The sequence below is a fragment of the Mesoplodon densirostris genome, chromosome 9, assembly GCF_025265405.1.
Source record: "Mesoplodon densirostris isolate mMesDen1 chromosome 9, mMesDen1 primary haplotype, whole genome shotgun sequence".
Taxonomy (NCBI): domain Eukaryota; kingdom Metazoa; phylum Chordata; class Mammalia; order Artiodactyla; family Ziphiidae; genus Mesoplodon; species Mesoplodon densirostris.
In genome coordinates this window covers 36442654-36462610 of record NC_082669.1, presented here as the reverse complement: position 1 = coordinate 36462610, position 19957 = coordinate 36442654, and the positions used below count along the sequence as shown (strand labels likewise).

The 19957-nt window shown below is 41.7% G+C and overlaps 1 protein-coding gene across 1 annotated transcript in view; it reads left to right on the top strand.

The window, feature by feature from the left end:
• Positions 1–18508, top strand: part of ELAPOR2 (endosome-lysosome associated apoptosis and autophagy regulator family member 2) — a 183991-nt gene extending 165483 nt beyond the window's left edge. The window contains exon 22 of the mRNA XM_060108141.1: positions 18052–18508. Within this exon, the coding sequence (XP_059964124.1) occupies positions 18052–18111 (60 nt within the window). The 3' untranslated portion in view covers positions 18112–18508. The remainder of the gene's footprint in view (positions 1–18051) is intronic.
• Positions 18509–19957: the final 1449 nt, after the last annotated feature.

The following is a 19957-nucleotide window of genomic DNA, read 5'->3' as shown; positions in this document are numbered from 1 at the left end:
CAAAGGATTTTCAGCAGGAAGGACATGTGGTGAAAGATTACATTTATTGAGAGTGTCTTAGTAATCATTTCCTAATTTAGGCACATAACTGTATCATAGGGGATCATTTAAAAATAAAACAAATAAGCCCTATTCCCCTTAAACTAGTGGTTATTTGATTTTTCTTAATATGGTAGTTTAGGGAGGATACTATTGCTGTGGGACAGTGAATGTACAGAGATTGTCAAGAGCTGAGATTTTACCCTACTTGCAAGCTAACAACTGAGCCTTCCATGGTTTCGTGGAAACTTTAGAAGACATGGGACTTCTGATCAGAGACAAAGGACCGTTTAACCCTCACAGCAGAAGCACTAGCCAAAACATCAGCATTTATACCAGTTGCAAAGCCCCACTTCCTGCAGATGACTCTTGTACACACAGTGGTCTGCCTTACAGGAAAGGAGCCTTAAGCTTTGGGAACCCGAATCTTTTAGAAAGGGCAGCAAGCATCTCTGTCCTTTGTTCCAAAGGGAGATAGTGTCGTTACTGTACTGGACAGGTAGCATGCGTGTTCATTGCTCAAGAGGGAGACACTATTTCTAAGACTGTAAGCAAGCCCGCCCTTTGCTCTGGAAGGACACGATATCTTTATTTTCGAAGGCTGCTTTCTGTACAAAGTCCTTTGAAAAGGTAGTCTGGAAAAAAGGGAAGTCAGTGTCTCACTCATAAGATAGGCAGAAATGCAAGAGAACCATTGGGGAGTTGTCTCCCAACAGTTCCAAACCTCCTTCCTACACGATCTTGGCTTCCGGCAACTTTCCCATTAGTATACCATTCCACTGTTCACTCTGATTAATCTGACTGGCTGAGGCTGGAATCAAATCTGGTCAATTTGCTTCATATAACACTTAAAAAATAGAGCTACTCCCAACAAGACACCAAACAGCAAGATGAGGCCAACCTGTATGATTAACCTTGATCATACCAGGGTTCCAGACTCAACTAACCAAACAAATGCCGTACGTCATCAGGGTCCACCTTAGAAAGAGGTGGCTTTCTTTTTAGGTCCCTGTATTAACCTTTCCACTCAGTCTGAGACCTTTCCACTGGCACTGAGCTCTTTCCTCCATAAGATTCAGATGGAAGAGGGTTAAGAACATGTTCAAAAATTTACAAAGACCCTATACATCTCCCACTTTTGTCTACCTGGGCCATGGTAGGGGAACTTGGTGAGCAGTGTCCTCAAGCAGGTGGTCATTATCCTTTTGGTCTAGGAAGATGGCAATCCAACAAGACAGTCCAGGCACAAAGAATTTTAGTGACTGTACAGATCGTGTCTTGGCCCTCAGGGAGGAAGTGTAAGGCAATTATATTGTCCATAACAGTGTATGGACAGTGGGTTGATGTTGACCTGAATGCCTTCAAAGGCTGAAGTGGTGTCATGGATTACTTCAGTTAGAGTCAGAAACAAATTTTGTACCGCCTTTTCTTTCTTTTAAAAAACATTTATTGAAGTATAGTTGATTTACAATGTTGTGTTAATTTCTGTGTACAGCAAAGTGATTCAGTTATACATATATGTATTCTTTTTTATATTCTTTTCCATTGTGGTTTATCACAGGATATTGAATATAGTTCCCTGTGCTATACAGTAGGACCTTGTTGTTTATCCATCCTATCTATCAGTGTAATAGTTTGCATCTCCTAATCTCAGATTCCCAATTTTTCCCTCCCCCCCTCCCCCTCCCCCTCCCCCTTGGTAACCACACGTCTGTTCTCTATGTCTGTGAGTCTGTCTCTCTTTCGTAGATAAGTTCATTTGTGTCATATTTTAAATTCCACATAAGTGATATCATATGGTATTTGTCTTTTTCTTTATGACAGACTTCATTTAGTAATGTAATCTCTATCTCTATCCATGTTGCTACAAATGGCATTATTTCATTCTTTTTTACGTTCCATCTTTTCTAACTGAATAACTACCCGTGGGGTGAGTGTGAATAACAAGTCAGTTATCCCTCCAGCCACCTCTTCTGAGTAACCAAGGGTAGCCTGTTACTGAAAAGAGCCTTGCAGTTGTCTAAGGGCTAGATGATCTATCGAGGATGTTTTCATAAACAGTTGAATTATGACCACTTAGGACCACTCCTAGAATACAAGTACAAGCCATGCTGTTTTTAGGAGAGGAGTTAACATCTGGTTCTATACAAAAAGTACAGTCCTAGAGGTACACATGGTGCCTCTGGCAAGAAAGTATCATTTACAGTTGTTAGGGACACCAAGGGGGACCTACTCAGCGAGGCAGCACACTGGTCGATGGTGCCTGCGACCTCCTCGCTGGCTTGTACACCTTAGCGGTCCCGATGCATGTCAAACAGTTGTGTCTCTTCTTTGTCTTTGGAGAGACTGCTTGAGGGCAGTTTGTCCCGCTTTTCCTGTTGGTCCATGCCGCAGACTGGGTGGTGTTTGTCCACTCCATGGAATGATCGAGTGATGGCAATGGGGATGGACATGTTGATCGTTGTTATTTTGGGGCAGAAGCTGGCATCATCCCTGCTGTTTCTGATAGAATTTTCAGTACATCTAAGGGGAATGGCAGCCAGTTGTGGTTTGAGCGTCTGGTGGATTGGGTAGACCCAGTAGTCCGTTAAATTTAAGGCACTGGCAGCAGTTTGAGAGAGGAACACTAAGGTGTTTTCCTTCAGAGGAAGGTGACAGGGTGGCTTTGAAAAGCAAATAGTCATTAGTATCCCTTCATCCTTTGCACCTCTCAGGGCCTAAGGTGCCTCCCTCCTAGGTGCCTTATTATCAGACTGCACTGTTGATCTTCCACTGGTACAAATCAGTTTGTCCCATTTCCGTAGCTAAAGCTCCACCTTATTTCTACTCACCCCCTACTGGAGTTCTGTGCTGCCAAACGTCCAGGTGCAAGAAGGTCAAGGGCTTTTAAAAATGCGTGTGGCGACCTAGTGTGTTTTCTGCCTTTGTCCATGTGGGATGATGGTACAAGGTCTTGATGAGCTGTGTAGTCAACCAAGTAGTTATTATCCTTTTGATCTAGGATCATGACAGTCCAACAAAACAATACAGGTGGCTAAACCAGAATTATATTTGAATCTTCTAGGCTCCCTTCTGGGAGGGCTACCACCAGACCTCCTGGGGGTTGCTGTTGGGTTAAATAAGGACCCATCATGCCAGTAGTGGTCGGGGCAGAATCCTGGGTTTTCATATGGGTATATAATCTTATGTAGGTTGTATTGATGTATTCTTACTTATTATATATTTTTACTAATAATTATCCATGAAGCAGCCAAGAGGAGATAATCTCTTAATCCCTTTCGGGAAATAGCCATATTTAGTAACTGAACTGCCTTACTAAGATGTGTGGACCAGGAGGAGGTGAGGGAGATAGAGGCAGAAATCTTCTTGAGTCAGTTTTTGAGAAGGCTATTCCGGTGATCAATGATCCCTTTCAATGGTAGGAAGTGTGGAAGGTCCACTGAGTACCTCTACTCCCAGTCCATTTTTCTGGTAGCTTTTGTGATTTAACAACAGCAACAAAAGAAGGGACACCACTGTTAGGCTGAAAATGGTCCATAAAACCATAAACATTAAACAGATGTTTTTCAAGGGCCACGGTGGTGTGACTGGAGTTGGCCAGTCACTCTGGAACAGCAACACCATGACCCGAATGGCTGTCAACAGTGATGAGGCACCACCGATAGCCCCAAGAGGTGATCAAAGGTCTGATTTAATCAATTGTCAGGGAAATATTGGTCAGCTCTCGGTATGACTCCCAAGTCTTGCATGCTGTGGTAACCTCTGCGTCAGAAAAATAGAGTCCTTCACTTTGTACTCAGTGTGTGGAGGCAGAGTTATGGCCATGCCGGACAGGATTCAAATGCTGTGTAGGTTTTGTGGCAATCTGTCTGGTGCAGTCTCTATAAGGTGCTTACCTCTGTTTGGTCTTTTTAGAGGATGGGCATCTACCTAAGCGACCCAGATGATTTGATCAACAGCTAAGATTTGTTTCCAGATTTGTTGCCCCAAAGAGAGGTAAAGAGTCAGTGGGTTTCCAAATGGCAGACCAAATAGTTTGTTGACAGTGGCTATTAAATCTTGGCAATAGCTCAAGAGTAAGTAGAAATAGGACAAGGTTTATCAGAAGAAGTATTGGCCACAGCTATGAGAAGGGCTTTGGGTTCTGGCCACTGAGCCAAGCAATCTTGTTGGTTTTCAGGTATGCATACTTGTGCTGAGATTGGACAGCTGCAGCAGGTGGTGGACACCATTGGGTTTCAGCTCAACCAAAACATCGGTGAACCAGGCCCAGGCATGAAGTAGAACTTCGGTGAACCCAGGACCCCATGGAGCCAGTGGCTTCATTTGGGGTGGAGGAGTAGGGGATAACCTTTCTCTCAAAGAGTCTGCTGCCATATTTTCATGTGAGGCTGAGATGTTGCTGGGTCAGACCAGTTGTATTCTTGAATATACCATTCATATTTGACAAGTGAGACTTATTGGACGCTTCCCACCTTGTTGACCTACCAAGAGTAGGACTGTCAGGCTGTAGAGTCCCAAAGTGTGTGTGGTAATGGCATTCAGTTTTGACAAGAGCTCAGTAACAAGCTAATAGCTGCTTTTTCAAAAGAGCTATATGTACATGGTGGCCACATCAAGGTGCTGAGTCTAAAACCCCAAAGGATGCCTCTGGGGGAAGGCTGCTTCCCACTGCCACAGTCTCCAATTGACAAAATCATTAATTGCAAAGAATTATATCATAAAGTGGTCATTAGGGCTGTGAGGCCACAAGGTAGAGAGCATTACTCACCTCGCTGGGCAGTTGATAATATAGCCTGTTGGCTTGGGCCTAACTCAAAAGATACTACTTTGTGGATTAGCTGATATGATGGAGCAAGTAGACTACTCAAGTGATACCATTCTGTGTCCAACAGCAGAGTGCAGTAAGGTGCTGGGCTGTTTTTTCTCAACTGGAAGATAGATAAAGCATTGCACATCTGCCCACCTAGTCTCAAGAATGTTTACTTAGTTGGCAGCTCCCTGAATTTTGTGAGGGTTTATCAGCCATCTCTGCTGGCAGGTCTAGTAACACAGGCAAGGCTGTTGAGACTGAGGCCTCTGACTTGACACCAACAGGACATCATTTATAGTGACAATTTCAGGCATCAGAAGGTAGAGGAGCTTGTGTGCAATTCTGACTCACACGTTTGTTGCACATGGCAGAGGAGTTGGCAACGCTTGGGCTAAGTATCCAAGTAGCCCTTCTCTTCACGTGGCTGCTCTTGACCAGGGGATTGTCCTCTGGTGCCTATGAGATAAGCACATGCCCGCAATTCCTACTATAGATTCAGATGTAACGCAACAACAGCATCTTGAATGGGCACGCAGAATCCTTCACACAAGGTCACATTATTTTCCCTCCCCCACTGCGAACCTAGCTTGAACCCCGTTAGTTAAACTTTCAGGCCCCTTTCCTCTCACCCATTCAGGTAGGATGGTGACTTCGGTGCCTGCAACAAGCAGAGTCAGAAATGTTTGAGCCCCTCCCCTTCCCCAGGCTCCCTTGCGGTCTCAGATGGGTGTTTATGGTCTGCAGTCACTCTTGGTGACAGGAAAACGTGGTCCTTCCCCTAATCATGTTTCTCCTTAAGGCAGCAAAGTCAGCATAGTTGGGGAAGGAAGGGTTAAAGGTGAAGGGGGAAGGAGTCTCTGTGACCTCAGCAAGGCTTTGCATCTGCTGCTGTTTTCCAGCAGCCGCTCACAAGCCAACCAAACTGCCAGTGGTTTTGGTCCATTCAAAGTTCTATGTTGATCGGCAAGGTCATCATTCCTGACATCATCTGTTTCACCTTTGGGGACCTTTTGACTCAGAAGTCACAGCCAGATTGACTGTGCTGAAGGCTGCAGGTCTTACGTTCTTTTGTTGATTTGGGCTTGACTCACATACTGGAGTCTTTTTAAAAGGGAATTCACCTCATTTCTTGCTCTATTGTCACATTTAAGTTAATGCCTGGTTTAAATATAAAGGATAAGGGACATTTCCCGGGTGAGCCTGACCATACTAACTTATCTAGATGTGTTGGGGTCAGTTTCTCATTCTCTAGTGACCATCCTCCACCTTATAAACCCAGTCCAGGGCAGCAAGAGCCCCAGTAGTGGTCACTGCCTCACTAAGTTTTCCTCTGTGAATTCATCTCAGAAAGCGCCCCCAGAGGAAGCCGTGGCTCTGTAACTGTGGTGAGGACCCGCTGCAAAACCCCTGAGACCTTTTACTGCATCTTTGGGTGGATCTGAAGTTGGCGGGATAGAGTAGCAGCAGCGTTGAGCCCTAGGATGGCCCTGCTGTTTCCATTCTTAACGATCACGGAGTCCTGCCACGTCTCCAAAGTGAAGCAGCCCAAATTCTAGCACTTCACCTGGTTTCTCCCCATAAGTGGTTTCCATTTTCTCTTTAACGCTTATCGTAGGTGCATGTTTCTGGAACCGTTGTTTGAAAGGGGGTGAAACCTTCTTTTCCTGTTGGGATGATTTTTAGTGCTAGTTGCTCCTGTGAGGCACACTTGAGCCTGACTGGGAGGCTGTCCTCCTGCCAGAGGAGAATTAACACCATCCAGTCAGCTGAACTGTGAACTCTTTGAACCCACTTCCCAGTGCTCAGCCCACAACCAGCTCCCCAGTTCCTCTTCGTTTCCAGGCAAGAAAACGGAGGACTGTTTTATTGCCTTGTTTGCCATACAGTGTGGTCAGCATGTTTGTTCCCAATTCTCAGGGACTTTCCTTAAATCTTGTTAACCAGAGTGTGAAGCTCTCTTGTAGAAATGTCTTTATTAACTTCCTCTTCTCATTGGCAAAACAACGAAGAACTGTGAAGGTAATGAAATCGCACTCTACTTACTGGCCAACAAATTAGCCTGCCATAGTTTCATAGACACTTTGGAAGGTGGAATGAGTCTTCTGGGTCAGAGACAAAACACAGCTTATTACTCACAGCATTAGCATTGGCCAAAATCACAGCATTCGTATTGGTTCCTCAAGCCTCACTTCCCACACAATGAAGTGGACTAGATGACGCCTGTATACAGAGTGGGTTACGTTATTGTAGAGGAACTGGCTTGGAGAACATGAGTCTTTTATGATGGGCCCAATGTATGTCTGCCATTTGCTCCACAGGGAAAGACAATATCTGTAGCTTTCTGGGTTGTAAGCAAACGTTTCCTTTATTCTAGAAGGAGACTTTATCTATATCATCCAAGGCTGTTACAGAAACATCTTTGGAAAATCACCTAGAATAAAGGACTATCAGTGTCTTTTCATAAGACATGCAGAAACACAGGAGGCCCATGAAAAACTATCTCCCATCACAAGTTGACTTAGACTTCTCACCTGCTGTGATCTTGTGATTCCCTATTTTTTTTTAAACATCTTTATTGGAGTATAATTGCTTTACAATGGTGCGTTAGTTTCTGCTTTATAATAAAGTGAATCAGTTATACATACACATATGTTCCCATGTCTCTTCCCTCTTGCGTCTCCCTCCCTCCCACCTCCCTATCCCACCCGTCTAGGTGGTCACAAAGCACCGAGCTGATCTCCCTGTGCTGTGCGGCTGCTTCCCACTAGCTATCTATTTTACATTTGGTAGTGTATCTATGTCCATGCCACTCTCTCACTTTGTCCCAGCTTACCCTTCCCCCTCCCCATATCCTCAAGTCCATTCTCTAGTAGGTCTGTGTCTTTTTTCCCGTCTTGCCCCTAGGTTCTTCATGACCTTTTTTTTTTTTTCCTTAGATTCCATATATATGTGTTTGATTCCCTATTTGTAAGGGTGGTATCTTACAATGAAGGGAGCCTTTAGGTGCCAGGGAATGCATTTAAGGGAAAGTCATCTCTGAGCTGAATCTAAAAGAATAAGTGGGCATTATGAGCACTACCTAAAACATTAAGTGTTTCCTCCTATTACAGTACCTCTTCTGTTTTTATATTATAGCCAGAGAAGTGAAAGCTTGAAAAGATTCTTGAAAACAGTCACAGGAAACAGGGAGGGTAGAGCTTTTCTCCCTGAGAAGGTTCAGTGTGCCACATTTTATTTTGAATAGCAATTTTAGTCAATGTAATGATTTTTTTTCATTTTTTAAGATGAAAATTTGAAGTATTACAGAAAAGTTGAAGGGATTGTGCAGTGGTACAACCATATATCCACCACCTAAATCTTACTCTTTATTACATATCTCTCCATCCCTCTATCCATTTATTGATATATCTTTTTTTTTTTTTACAAATTTAATCAGTTATACATATACATATGTTCCCATATCCCCTCCCTTTTGCGTCTCCCTCCCACCCTCCCTATCCCACCCCTCCAGGCGGTCACAAAGAACCGAGCTGATCTCCCTGTGCTATGCGGCTGCTTCCCACTAGCTATCTACCTTACGTTCGGTAGTGTATATATGTCCATGCCGCTCTTTCACTTTGTCACAGCTTACCCTTCCCCCTCCCCATATCCTCAAGTCCATGCTCTAGTAGGTCTGTGTCTTTATTCCTGTCTTACCCCTATGTTGTTGATGACATTTTTTTTCTTAAATTCCATATATATGTGTCAGCATACAGTATTTGTCTTTCTCTTTCTGACTTACTTCACTCTGTATGACAGACTCTAGGTCCATCCACCTCATTACAAATAGCTCAATTTCATTTCTTTTTATGGCTGAGTAATATTCCATTGTATATATGTGCCACATCTTCTTTATCCATTCATCCGATGATGGAGACTTAGGTTGTTTCCATCTCTGGGCTATTGTAAATAGGGCTGCTATGAACATTTTGGTGCATGTCTCTTTTTGAATTATGGTTTTCTCAGGGTATATGCCCAGTAGTGGGATAGCTGGGTCATATGGTAGTTCTATTTGTAGTTTTTTAAGGAACCTCCATACCGTTCTCCATAGTGGCTGTACCAATTCACATTCCCACCAGCAGTGCAAGAGTGTTCCCTTTTTTCCACACCCTCTCCAGCATTTATTGTTTCTAGATTTTTTGATGATGGCCATTCTGACTGGTGTGAGATGATATCTCATTGTAGTTTTGATTTGCATTTCTCTAATGAGTAAAGATGTTGAGCATCCTTTCATGTGTTTGTTGGCTGTCTGTATATCTTCTGTGGAGAAATGTCTATTTAGGTCTTCTGCCCATTTTTGGATTGGGTTGTTTGTTTTTTTGCTATTGAGCTGCATGAGCTGCTTATAAATTTTGGAGATTAATCCTTTGTCAGTTGCTTCATTTGCAAATATTTTCTCCCATTCTGAGGGTTGTCTTTTGGTCTTGTTTATGGTTTCCTTTGCTGTGCAAAAGCTTTTAAGTTTCATTAGGTCCCATGTGTTTATTTTTATTTCCATTTCTCTAGGAGGTGGGTCAAAAAGGATCTTGCTGTGATTTATGTCATAGAGTGTTCTGCCTATGTTTTCCTCTAGGAGTTTGATAGTGTCTGGCCTTACATTTAGGTCTTTAATCCATTTTGAGCTTATTTTTGTGTATGGTGTTAGGGAGTGTTCTAATCTCATACTTTTACATGTCCCTGTCCAGTTTTCCCAGCACCACTTATTGAAGAGACTGTCCTTTCTCCACTGTACATTCCTGCCTCCTTTATCAAAGATAAGGTGACCATATGTGCGTGGGTTTATCTCTGGGCTTTCTATCCTGTTCCATTGATCTATCTTTCTGTTTTTGTGCCAGTACCATACTGTCTTGATTACTGTAGCTTTGTAGTATAGTCTGAAGTCAGGGAGCCTGATTCCTCCAGCTCCATTTTTCATTCTCAAGATTGCTTTGGCTATTCGGGGTCTTTTGTGTTTCCATACAAATTGTGAAATTTTTTGTTCTAGTTCTGTGAAAAATGCCAGTGGTAGTTTGATAGGGATTGCATTGAATCTGTAGATTGCTTTGGGTAGTAGAGTCATTTTCACAATGTTGATTCTTCCAATCCAAGAACATGGTACATCTCTCCATCTATTTGTATCATCTTTAATTTCTTTCATCAGTGTCTTATAATTTTCTGCATACAGGTCTTTTGTCTCCTTAGGTAGGTTTATTCCTAGATATTTTATTCTTTTTGTTGCAATGGTAAATGGGAGTGTTTCCTTGATTTCACTTTCAGATTTTTCATCATTAGTATATAGGAATGCCAGAGATTTCTGTGCATTAATTTTGTATCCTGCAACTTTACCAAATTCATTGATTAGCTCTAGTAGTTTTCTGGTAGCATCTTTAGGATTCTCTATGTATAGTATCATGTCATCTGCAAACAGTGACAGCTTTACTTCTTCTTTTCCCATTTGGATTCCTTTTATTTCCTTTTCTTCTCTGATTGCTGTGGCTAAAACTTCCAAAACTATGTTGAATAAGAGTGGTGAGAGTGGGCAACCTTGTCTTGTTCCTGATCTTAGTAGAAATGGTTTCAGTTTTTCTCCATTGAGGACGATGCTGGCTGTGGGTTTGTCATATATGGCCTTTATTATGTTGAGGAAAGTTCCCTCTATGCCTACTTTCTGCAGGGTTTTTATCATAAATGGATGTTGAATTTTGTCAAAAGCTTTCTCTGCATCTATTGAGATGATCATATGGTTTTTCTCCTTCAGTTTGTTAATATGGTGTATCACATTGATTGATTTACGTATATTGAAGAATCCTTGCATTCCTGGAATAAACCCCACTTGATCATGGTGTATGATCCTTTTAATGTGCTGTTGGATTCTGTTTGCTAGTATTTTGTTGAGGATTTTTGCATCTATGTTCATCAGTGATATTGGCCTGTAGTTTTCTTTCTTTGTGACATCCTTGTCTGGTTTTGGTATCAAGGTGATGGTGGCCTCGTAGAATGAGTTTGGGAGTGTTCCTCCCTCTGCTATATTATGGAAGAGTTTGAGAAGGATAGGTGTTAGCTCTTCTCTAAATGCTTGATAGAATTCGCCTGTGAAGCCATCTGGTCCTGGGCTTTTGTTTGTTGGAAGATTTTTTATCACAGTTTCAATTTCAGTGCTTGTGATTGGTCTGTTCATATTTTCTATTTCTTCCTGATTCAGTCTTGGCAGGTTGTGCATTTCTAAGAATTTGTCCATTTCTTCCAGGTTGTCCATTTTATTGGCATAGAGTTGCTTATAGTAATCTCTCATGATCTTTTGTATTTCTGCAGTGTCAGTTGTTACTTCTCCTTTTTCATTTCTAATTCTATTGATTTGAGTCTTCTCCCTTTTTTTCTTGATGAGTCTGGCTAATGGTTTATCAATTTTGTTTATCTTCTCAAAGAACCAGCTTTTAGTTTTATTGATCTTTGCTATCGTTTCCTTCATTTCTTTTTCATTTATTTCTGATCTGGTTTTTATGATTTCTTTCCTTCTGCTAACTTTGGGATGTTTTTGTTCTTCTTTCTCTAATTGCTTTAGGTGCAAGGTTAGGTTGTTTATTCGAGATGTTTCCTGTTTCTTAAGGTGGGATTGTATTGCCATAAACTTCCCTCTTAGAACTGCTTTTGCTGCATCCCATAGGTTTTGGGTCGTCGTGTCTCCATTGTCATTTGTTTCTAGGTATTTTTAAATTTCCTCTTTGATTTCTTCAGTGATCACTTCGTTATTAAGTAGTGTATTGTTTAGCCTCCATGTGTTTGTATGTTTTACAGCTCTTTTCCTGTAATTGATATCTAGTCTCATAGCATTGTGGTCAGAAAAGATACTTGATACAATTTCAATTTTCTTAAATTTACCAAGGCTTGATTTGTGACCCAAGATATGATCTATCCTGGAGAATGTTCCATGAGCACTTGAGAAAAATGTGTATTCTGTTGTTTTTGGATGGAATGTCCTATAAATATCAATTAAGTCCATCTTGTTTAATGTATCATTTAAAGCTTGTGTTTCCTTATTTATTTTCATTTTGGATGACCTGTCCATTGGTGAAAGTGGGGTGTTAAAGTCCCCTACTATGATTGTGTTACTGTCGATTTCTCCTTTTATGGCTGTTAATATTTCCCTTATGTATTGAGGTGCTCCTATATTTGGTGCATAAATATTTACAATTGTTATATCTTCTTCTTGGATTGATCCCTTGATCATTATGTAGTGTCCTTCTTTGTCTCTTCTAGTAGTCTTTATTTTCAAGTCTATTTTGTCTGATATGAGAATTGCTACTCCAGCTTTCTTTTGGTTTCCATTTGCATGGAATATCTTTTTCCATCCCCTTACTTTCAGTCTGTATGTGTCTCTAGGTCTGAAGTGGGTCTCTTGTAGACAGCATATATATGGGTCTTGTTTTTGTATCCATTCAGCCAGTCTGTGTCTTTTGGTGGGAGCATTTAGTCCATTTACATTTAAGGTAATTATTGATATGTATGTTCCTATTCCCATTTTCTTAATTGTTTTGGGTTCGTTATTGTAGTTCTTTTCCTTCTGTTGTGTTTCGTGCCTAGAGAAGTTCCTTTAGCATTTGTTGTAAAGCTGGTTTGGTGGTGCTGAACTCTCTCAGCTTTTGCTTGTCTGTAAAGGTTTTAATTTCTCCATCAAATCTGAATGAGATCCTTGCTGGGTAGAGTAATCTTGGTTGCAGGTTTTTCTCCTTCATCACTTTAAGTATGTCCTGCCACTCCCTTCTGGCTTGTAGAGTTTCTGCTGAGAGATCAGCTGTTATCCTGATGGGGATTCCCTTGTGTGTTATTTGTTGTTTTTGCCTTGCTGCTTTTAATATGATTTCTTTGTGTTTAATTTTTGACAGTTTGATTAATATGTGTCTTGGTGTATTTCTCCTTGGATTTATTCTGTATGGGACTCTCTGTGCCTCCTGGACTTGATTAACTATTTCCTTTCCCATATTAGGGAAGTTTTCAACTATAATCTCTTCAAATATTTTCTCAGTCCCTTTCTTTTTCTCTTCTTCTTCTGGAACCCCTATAATTCGAATGTTGGTGCGTTTAATGTTGTCCCAGAGGTCTCTGAGACTGTCCTCTGTTCTTTTCATTCTTTTTTCTTTATTTTGCTGTGCAGCAGTTATTTCCACTATTTTATCTTCCACCTCACTTATCCGTTCTTCTGCCTCAGTTATTCTGCTATTGATCCCATCTAGAGTATTTTTTATTTCATTTATTGTGTTTTTAATCGATGCTTGATTCATCTTTAGTTCTTCTAGGTCCTTGTTAACTGTTTCTTGCATTTTGTCTATTCTATTTCCAAGGTTTTGGATCATCTTTACCATCATTATTCTGAATTCTTTTTCAGGTAGACTGCCTATTACCTCTTCATTTGTTAGGTCTGGTGGGTTTTTATCTTGCTCCTTCTCCTGCTGTGTGTTTTTCTGTCTTCTCATTTTGCTTATGTTACTGTGTTTGGGGTCTCCTTTTTGCAGGCTGCAGGTTCGTAGTTCCCGTTGTTTTTGGTGTCTGTCCCCAGTGGCTAAGGTTGGTTTAGTGGGTTGTGTAGGCTTCTTGGTGGAGGGGACTACTGCCTGTGTTCTGGTGGATGAGGCTGGATCTTGTCTTTCTGGTGGGCAGGTCCACGTCTGGTGGTGTGTTTTGGGGTGTCTGCGGACTTTTTATGATTTGAGGCAGCCTCTCTGCTAATGGGTGGCGTTGTGTTCCTGTCTTGCTAGTTGTTTGGCATAGGGTGTCCACCACTGTAGCTTGCTGGTCGTTGAGTGAAGTTGGGTGCTGGTGTTGAGATGGAGATCTCTGGAAGATTTTCGCTGTTTGATATTATGTGGAGCTGGGAGGTTTCTTGTGGACCAGTGTCCTGAAGTTGGCTCTCCCACCTCAGAGGCACAGCACTGACTCCTGGCTCCTCAATTTGGGATGATTTGTTGTCTATTCATGTATTCCACAGATGCAGGGTACATCAAGTTGATTGTGGAGCTTTAATCCGCTGCTTCTGAGGCTGCTGGGAGAGGTTTCCCTTTCTCTTCTTTGTTCTCACAGCTCCTGGGTCTCAGCTTTGGATTTGGCCCCGCCTCTGCGTGTAGGTCGCCGGAGGGCGTCTGTTCTTCGCTCAGACAGGACAGGGTTAAAGGAGCAGCCTCTTCGGGGACTCTGGCTCACTCAGGCCGGGCGGGAGGGAGGGGCACGGAGTGCGGGGCGAGCCTGCAGCGGCAGAGGTCGGCGTGACGTTGCACCAGCCCGAGGCGCGCCGTGCGTTCTCCCAGGGAAGCCGCCCCTGGATCCCGGGACCCCGGCAGTGGCGGGCTGCACAGGCTCCCGGAAGGGCGGTGTGGACAGTGACCTGCGCTCGCACACAGGCTTCTTGGCGGCGGCAGCAGCAGCCCCAGCGTCCCACGCCCGTCTCTGGGCTCCGCGCTTTCAGCCGCGACTCGCGCCCGTCTCTGGAGCTCCTTTACGCGGCGCTCTTAATCCCCTCTCCTCGCGCACCAGGAAACCAAGAGGGAAGAAAAAGTCTCCTGCCTCTTCGGCAGCTCCAGAGTTTTCCCGGACTCCCTCCCGGCTAGCTGTGGCACATTAGCCCCCTTCAGGCTGAGTTCTCGCCGCCAGCCCCAGTCCTCTCCCTGCGCTCTGACCGAAGCCCGAGCCTCAGCTCCAGCGTCGCCCGCCCCGGCGGGGGAGCAGACAAGCCTCTCGGGCTGGTGAGTGCCGCTCGGCACCGCTCCTCTGTGCGGGAATCTCTCCGCTTTGCCCTACCCAGGTATGTGGGGAGTTTCTTGCCTTTTGGGAGGTCTGGGGTCTTCTGCCAGCGTTCAGTAGGTGTTCTGTAGGAGTTGTTCCACGTGTAGCTGTATTTCTGGTGTATCTGTGGGGAGGAAGGTGATCTCCGCGTCTTACTCTTCCGCCATCTTACCCGGAAGTCTCCTCTTCTTTTTTTTTTTGATGTGTTTCAAAGTGAGTTTCAGACTTCAATACATTTGATGCCTAAACACTTCAGTTTACATATAATTGATGAGAGAATTCAATATGTTAAGTTTTTTTAAAGGCAAAATGTTTACACAGAGTGAAATGTATATTTCACAAATACATGATGTGATGAAATTTGAGAAATGAATATACCTGTGTAACCCTAAATCCTGTGAAGATATAGAAAATTAGTCTGATGTCTGAAAGTAAACTCATGTCCTTATGTGTATACTCAATCCCCATCCCCAAGGGAAGCTATTGTGATGATCTTTTAAAATTATAGATTAGTTTTGCCTGTTTCAGAACTTCACATGATCTTAATGACTGAGAGTGTAGTTTTTGTGTAAGTTTTCTTCCACTCAGAAAAATCTTTTTGAGATTCTTCCACCTTGTTGTGTTTATCTATAGCAGATTCCTCTCTGTGGAGGAGTAGTCTGTTGTATGGATTTGCCACGTTTGTTCATCTGTTCTCCCTTTGTTGGACCCTTGTGCTGTTTCCAGTGTTTGACTGAATAAAGCTGCTATGAATGCCATTGTACAAGTTTTATTGTGTCCCACCTTTAAACTTCTTTTTACTTTTTATTTTTTTTATGTGTGTCCCACTTTTAAAAATGTTACATATGATTTCATGGAGCAAAAAAATTTATACATTTCTTAACTACTGTGTCAAGTAAGGTTTACTTTGTCTTATATATATCCTTATTCTTGTTCTAAAGGCCATACTTCTTTGGTATTTCCTTATGCACAGGATTTGTGGGGTTTCATTTATAGATTTACTTTACTTGACTTTTCTTAACAATTAAAACATATCTTCAGTTGATTTTTTTTCCTTTTTCTTTTGTTCATGTCACAGTCATTTATGGGATACTATCTGTTAGACACTCCACTGGGTTTTGGTGAGATGTCATATTAGACACAGTTAATCTCAGAGACTTAGTTTATTGATGGAAGACACATGCACATCAAACACACATTCATGCACACACACAACCCACATACACAGGATCATCCGGTATGACAAGAGTATTGAGTAGGGTCTCTTGGAGTACAGAAGAGAACGGAGTACAGTTAGATGGGTAGTGACAAGCTAAGGAGAAGCTTCTGGGTGATGATGGATTTTGAGTAGATTCTTGAATTTAGAGCTTAAAAAGATCATTTTGTATGGCATCTTTATTTAATGCATGAGTAAACTGAGACCTAGAGAGGTTCACTTATTTGTCCAAGAGAGGGTGAGATAGGAATTAGAAACCACGTATTCTGAGTTCCAATCCAGGATTTTTCCTTCTGCATGGTGGTGTTTCAGTACATTTTCATAACCACTGATTGACAGCCAACCATGTGCTAGGCCTTGGGTCATATTATGGGAATTAAAAAGTGAACAAGATACAATTCCTGCCATTAGGAAGCCCCAGTCAGTTAGTAGTGTTAACTACACACACACACGCACGCGCGCGTGCGCGTGTATATATCCCACCACATCAGCCATAGGAGCAAAATCCCATGTGAACACAGAACACAGAGGAGATGGTAACGAAAGCCCTATGAAGCCCTGATAACATGACTGTTTTCAGTGTTTTACTTGAAATATTACCTTGAGGATAACCAACAGGTCTCTGCCTCCCCTTCCTGAAGAAAAAGTTGAATCAGATCTTCTCAAGGCGGGGCCACAAAAAGCTCAGCTTTCTCTTATAGTTCATGGCTGATACTCTAACACTCTTTCCTGTAATACACTGTGAGCTCCTTGAGAGCAGACGTTTTGTATCCCATGAAGTCTAGTCCTGTTCCTGTAACACATGGGTGCTTAATAAACACTTGAATTATCGATGGTTATTCCTAGAAAATTAAGTCTGGTAAACATGAGACTTCAGGCAGGCTCTCCCAGAGCCAGTGGGTTAGGGTGCTGCGATCTGCAGGCTGCTCTCCCAGGGGCTTGTTGTCTCGGTAGAGGCAGGGAAATGGGATATGCTGGTGTTCATGCTGTGATTTTTTTCTGTAATCCTGACCATGTGGCCTTAAATTGATCTGAAGTCTCTGATTTCTCCACTCAAATGAGAGAAGACACAACAGCAACCTCATTCTTCCTGACAGATACTCAATATCCATTTCCTGTTGTTTTCTCATTTCGCTTCTCTGCTTTAGAGACACATCCATGTGCACCCAGGACTGATCTGCCTCATATTTCTTTTATTTTTAAAATAATCCTAGTTCTCTTCATCTTTATTCTCTTCAACAGCATAGTTCCCCCACCCCATTCCAACAGCCTTCGGAAAGCTTTGTCTAACAATGAAAACATTGGGAGAAACCTCACCTCTTATTTCTCTTTTTCCCCATTAAAGAAGAATAACTTAACAGGCTACATTTTGAATGTATTATATAACAAATGCCAGCAATGATATAGTTGCATTAAAATTTTGATTTATTATCCGAGATGACTTGTTTTTAATATCTTTAGTAGGCATGATTCCCAAAGATTTTCCTAAAACATATCAATGAACCCAAATGATCCTGTGTCTTATTGGTGTTATCTTTATTTCTGCTCTCCTTTTTTCTTATTATTTACCCTGTGTTATCTTGAGAATATTTAGTTTACTGTCTACAGTTTGCATGGATAGGTCATCTGTTTCAGCACCCGGATCAAATATCCCCCTTGCATGGGTCTCAGTGATTTCTTCACAAGAATCACAGCTTCATCTTTTGGTGTCTATTGCAGTCATGTGTTTGCTTCTATTTTGGATTGTGTGTCTTATCCCCTGGACATCTGTTTGGGATTGACATGTACACACTGCTATATTTAAAATGGATAACCAACAAGGACCTACTGTATAGCACAGGGAACTCTGCTCAATATTATGTAACAACCTCAATGAAGAAAAGAATCTGAAAAAGAATAGATACATGTATATGCGTAAATGAATCACTTTGCTGTACACCTGAAACTAACACAACATTGTAAATCAACTATACTCCAATATAAAATAAAAAGTTAAAAAAAAGGCATCATTCAAGGTAGGCATGCTATCTGTTTTATATCTGCCACCCTCCTTTAAATGTAAAATCCTAATTACAAGTGGCAGGTACATAGATTTAAATGATTTTAGAACTTAGTTTCTGGATATGTAAGCTCCTAAAATCTTATTGGAATTTTAGTGAGTTGATTTTGTCTTAATATTTTTCCCCCATAGGACAAAGAAGACCATTTTGAATCTGTTCAACTGAAATCCTCAAGATCTCCAAATATATGAAAGACAGTGCTGTAGCCTTCAGACTAATGAACAAAGAAACCTGCTCTCTAGTTTTACAGGACCATAGTTTAGAGCCTGTCCTCATATCCGGCACATTGATGATGTCACAGAGGAGGGCCATGCCGCTGAAAAGGGAAGGAGGTTGAAATGTTAGATTGCCTTATAACATGGTCAAGTGTCTTGCCAAAAATAAGAAAGCAAATGTTTTGAGTCTCAACTGAAGATGAAGCTCAACTCAGGAAGAGATTTATCTGTATATACAAATAACTCAAAACCAAGGTTAAGCCCACAAGTGCACTGCTGATGCATGCCATATAATTAATGGGTAACTTTTCTTCTTTATGAATTCTATATAAAAAGTGTTTGGAGGGCTGATGTGAGCATATGCATTGTGATCCCATTTATGTCTTTTCTTTGTTTATATTTTGGGGAAGATTTGAAAAAATTTTTAAGGGACAGTTATTTTTTCCCATTATTTATTTTCCTGACAGACCTTAAAACATGTTTTCTATTAAAAATGGTGAACAAAGAAAGACAATAGATTTTTCATTTTTCCATAGGGTATCCTTGTTGATTTCAGAAGCCTAAGTAAGCAGTAATTCTTAATGAAGAGTCAGCATGTGCTTGGGTTATCTAACTTAAAATCGCCTTTGAAATGCCATCCTTGTTGGAACTGGTAAGAAGGGCTTGACTGAAAGTGGGATTCTTAAAAAAAAAAAAAAAAGGGGGATAAGGAGAAGCCTTGACTTTCCACTGGTACAAACAAGCTGACACTATTATAAAAGTCAAATGGCCTGAAACAAGTTATGTAATACTTGAAGTATAATTTAGAATGAGTAGGAAAGCTTGTTTATCAAATCACTTGCAAAATCATGAGAAGAAAGTGGGCTGGCTTGTCTATAAGTACAGACAACTGTACAAAGGTATTGGGATAATTTCATGGTCTCCAGAAAATGACAGTGGGACATTTACCCTATGTCAAGCATCAAAGGTTATATGCTTATTTTCCTGCCAAAGACTTTAAGGATTATGACTTCTGTGGAAGTTTTCTTTTTAAGTTAGCAAGGCAGGGATTGAATTTTAGAAAATTGCATATAACTGTATTCAGAATAAGAATGTGGTTGTCCCAGAAGCAGTTATGAAATAAGTGTTGTTGCTCTTATTCAAAAATGATCCAGGTAATTGTGATATTTCCTATGCTGGACAGGTTATATTGGTATTAGTGCGACTGAAATACTGTTGGTTGAAAAAAGTTTGAATGAAGCTGGATTTGACCAATTTTGTGTAAAACTTAATTGTTTTAGAAGTGGGAAAGAGGGGAGTTTCCTGACCATTTATAATCTAAGGTGCTCTGGTTGGTTTCCAATAAACAGTGATCTTTATAGTTTTAATCCAGATTTTTTAAAAGCCTGGTGATTGGCTGAGAGAGGCAGGGCATGGGGGCAGGGTTTGTTGAATGTTTTGCCCCAAGTCTGTCAACGAGGTATGACTTGTAACTTTTTTTTTTTTTTTTTTTTTTTTGCGGTATGTGGGCCTCTCACTGTTGTGGCCTCTCCCGTTGCGGAGCACAGGCTCCGGATGCGCAGGCCCAGCGGCCATGGCTCACGGGCCCAGCCGCTCCGCGGCATATGGGATCCTCCCAGACCGGGGCACAAACCCGTATCCCCTGCATCGGCAGGCGGACTCTTAACCACTGCGCCACCAGGGAGGCCCTGACTTGTAACTTTTGATTCAGCAGGTCGTCCTTAGTTTTGTGGCAAATGAGATAAAAAGAAATAATTGAATTTATTTGACCAGTGGGTAAAACACTGGACCATTCTGTTATTGTTGAATGAATGTTTGTTTT